The sequence below is a fragment of the Poecilia reticulata genome, linkage group LG6 (genome assembly GCF_000633615.1).
Source record: "Poecilia reticulata strain Guanapo linkage group LG6, Guppy_female_1.0+MT, whole genome shotgun sequence".
Lineage (NCBI taxonomy): Eukaryota > Metazoa > Chordata > Actinopteri > Cyprinodontiformes > Poeciliidae > Poecilia > Poecilia reticulata.
In genome coordinates, this window is record NC_024336.1 from 20,918,585 (window position 1) to 20,919,909 (window position 1,325).

At 42.7% G+C, this 1,325-nt stretch overlaps 1 protein-coding gene across 1 annotated transcript in view; it reads left to right on the top strand.

Moving 5' to 3' along the window:
• anln2 (anillin, actin binding protein 2) overlaps positions 1 to 1,325 on the top strand; it is a 13,590-nt gene that overhangs the window by 7,532 nt on the left and 4,733 nt on the right. The window contains exons 7-11 of the mRNA XM_017305169.1: positions 7 to 33; positions 264 to 399; positions 710 to 898; positions 1,004 to 1,130; positions 1,270 to 1,318. Of these exons, the coding sequence (XP_017160658.1) occupies positions 7 to 33; positions 264 to 399; positions 710 to 898; positions 1,004 to 1,130; positions 1,270 to 1,318 (528 nt within the window). The remainder of the gene's footprint in view (positions 1 to 6; positions 34 to 263; positions 400 to 709; positions 899 to 1,003; positions 1,131 to 1,269; positions 1,319 to 1,325) is intronic.

Below are 1,325 nucleotides of genomic sequence, written 5' to 3' on the forward strand. Positions count from 1 at the left end.
AATGAGTCTGCCAACACCAAGGAGAAGATAACTGTGAGAAGCATGTTTTTTTTTTTTCCCTTTACATTTCCTGATATTTGTTTTAAAAAATAGTGTTATAAAATTTGTTTCAATTTGTCCCTTCTTTGTCAAAGATTTAAGTTTCTTAAAATATTCTTATGAGCTTCACATTTGGGCACTTTAACAAAGTTATTTTTAAATGTTCTTAGATTTGACTCTGTTAAATGTTTTACTTTCCAATAAAACTGCGTGTGGTCGCTCAGGCTCTGAATGAAGAAGCTGGGAAGCTGCAGCTGGTGATCAACCAGACGCTGCAGGCGCTGAGCTGCTGCACCGAYGTGGAGCACGGACGAGGCTCTCTGGAGGAGGCCGAAGCCGAGAAACTTCTGCTGGTGTCCTGTAAGAAAACCACAGTGTTTTAAACGCCACTCTGGTTGTTGAATGATTGAGTCATGTTGATAGTGAATGTTTCTCTACTCAGAATAACTAGCAAGGTGGTGAATCTTTTGTTGTTTTTCTTTTTCCCCAATAACATTTAAATCCATAGCTATAATTTACTACTTGGTAAATTTTGTGCAGCACATTTCCCAGATATCATCACTTTGCTTTACAGGATTAGGTCAAGCTGTGTTGCAGCAGATAGGCTGGGGTAATTTGTGAGGTTGTTTYATTTTTTTTAAGTCCATTCTCTCCACTTTTTGCTCTTTAGGTGAGAAACGGTCTGCTCTGCTGGCAGAGGTGTCCAGACTGCGGGAGGAGAGGAGCCTGCAAGCTGAAGAAGCTCCAAAGGAGGACGGGGACTACGTTTCCCAGCATGCCTGCAGAGGAACCGTCAACATCACCAGCATCCAGCTGCCTCTGAAGGTCGAGTTTGTCTGCTCATCGAACACCCGTCCAGGTAGAACCACAGAGTAGCAAAGCTGTAATTTTCTCAAAGATTTAAGGCACAAATGTTGCTTCAGATGATGCCTAACGGACTGACTGGTTTGTTGAACTGGTCTAGGTCGACCGAGCCACTACTTCTTCGTCCTGATCCGCTACGGACCGTGCAACGTCATCGCCACCTCGCTGGCCACGGCTGCTGACGCTCAAAATGGAGACGCCATCTCCTTCCCGACTGCAGTCACACTGTGAGCTGCWCACTGCGCTGTTCTTCTTTTTACAAGTTTTTAAAAACTAAGCTAAATTATTTCCTGATTTTTAACTGCTGAGTTATAGTTTCCAAATAAAAACATTGCACTGCAAATAACTATTTATTTAAAATTTCAGAAAGGATATACGCTCGTCTTTTGAGATTGATGTTGAAGTCTACAGCCTGGTGAGAC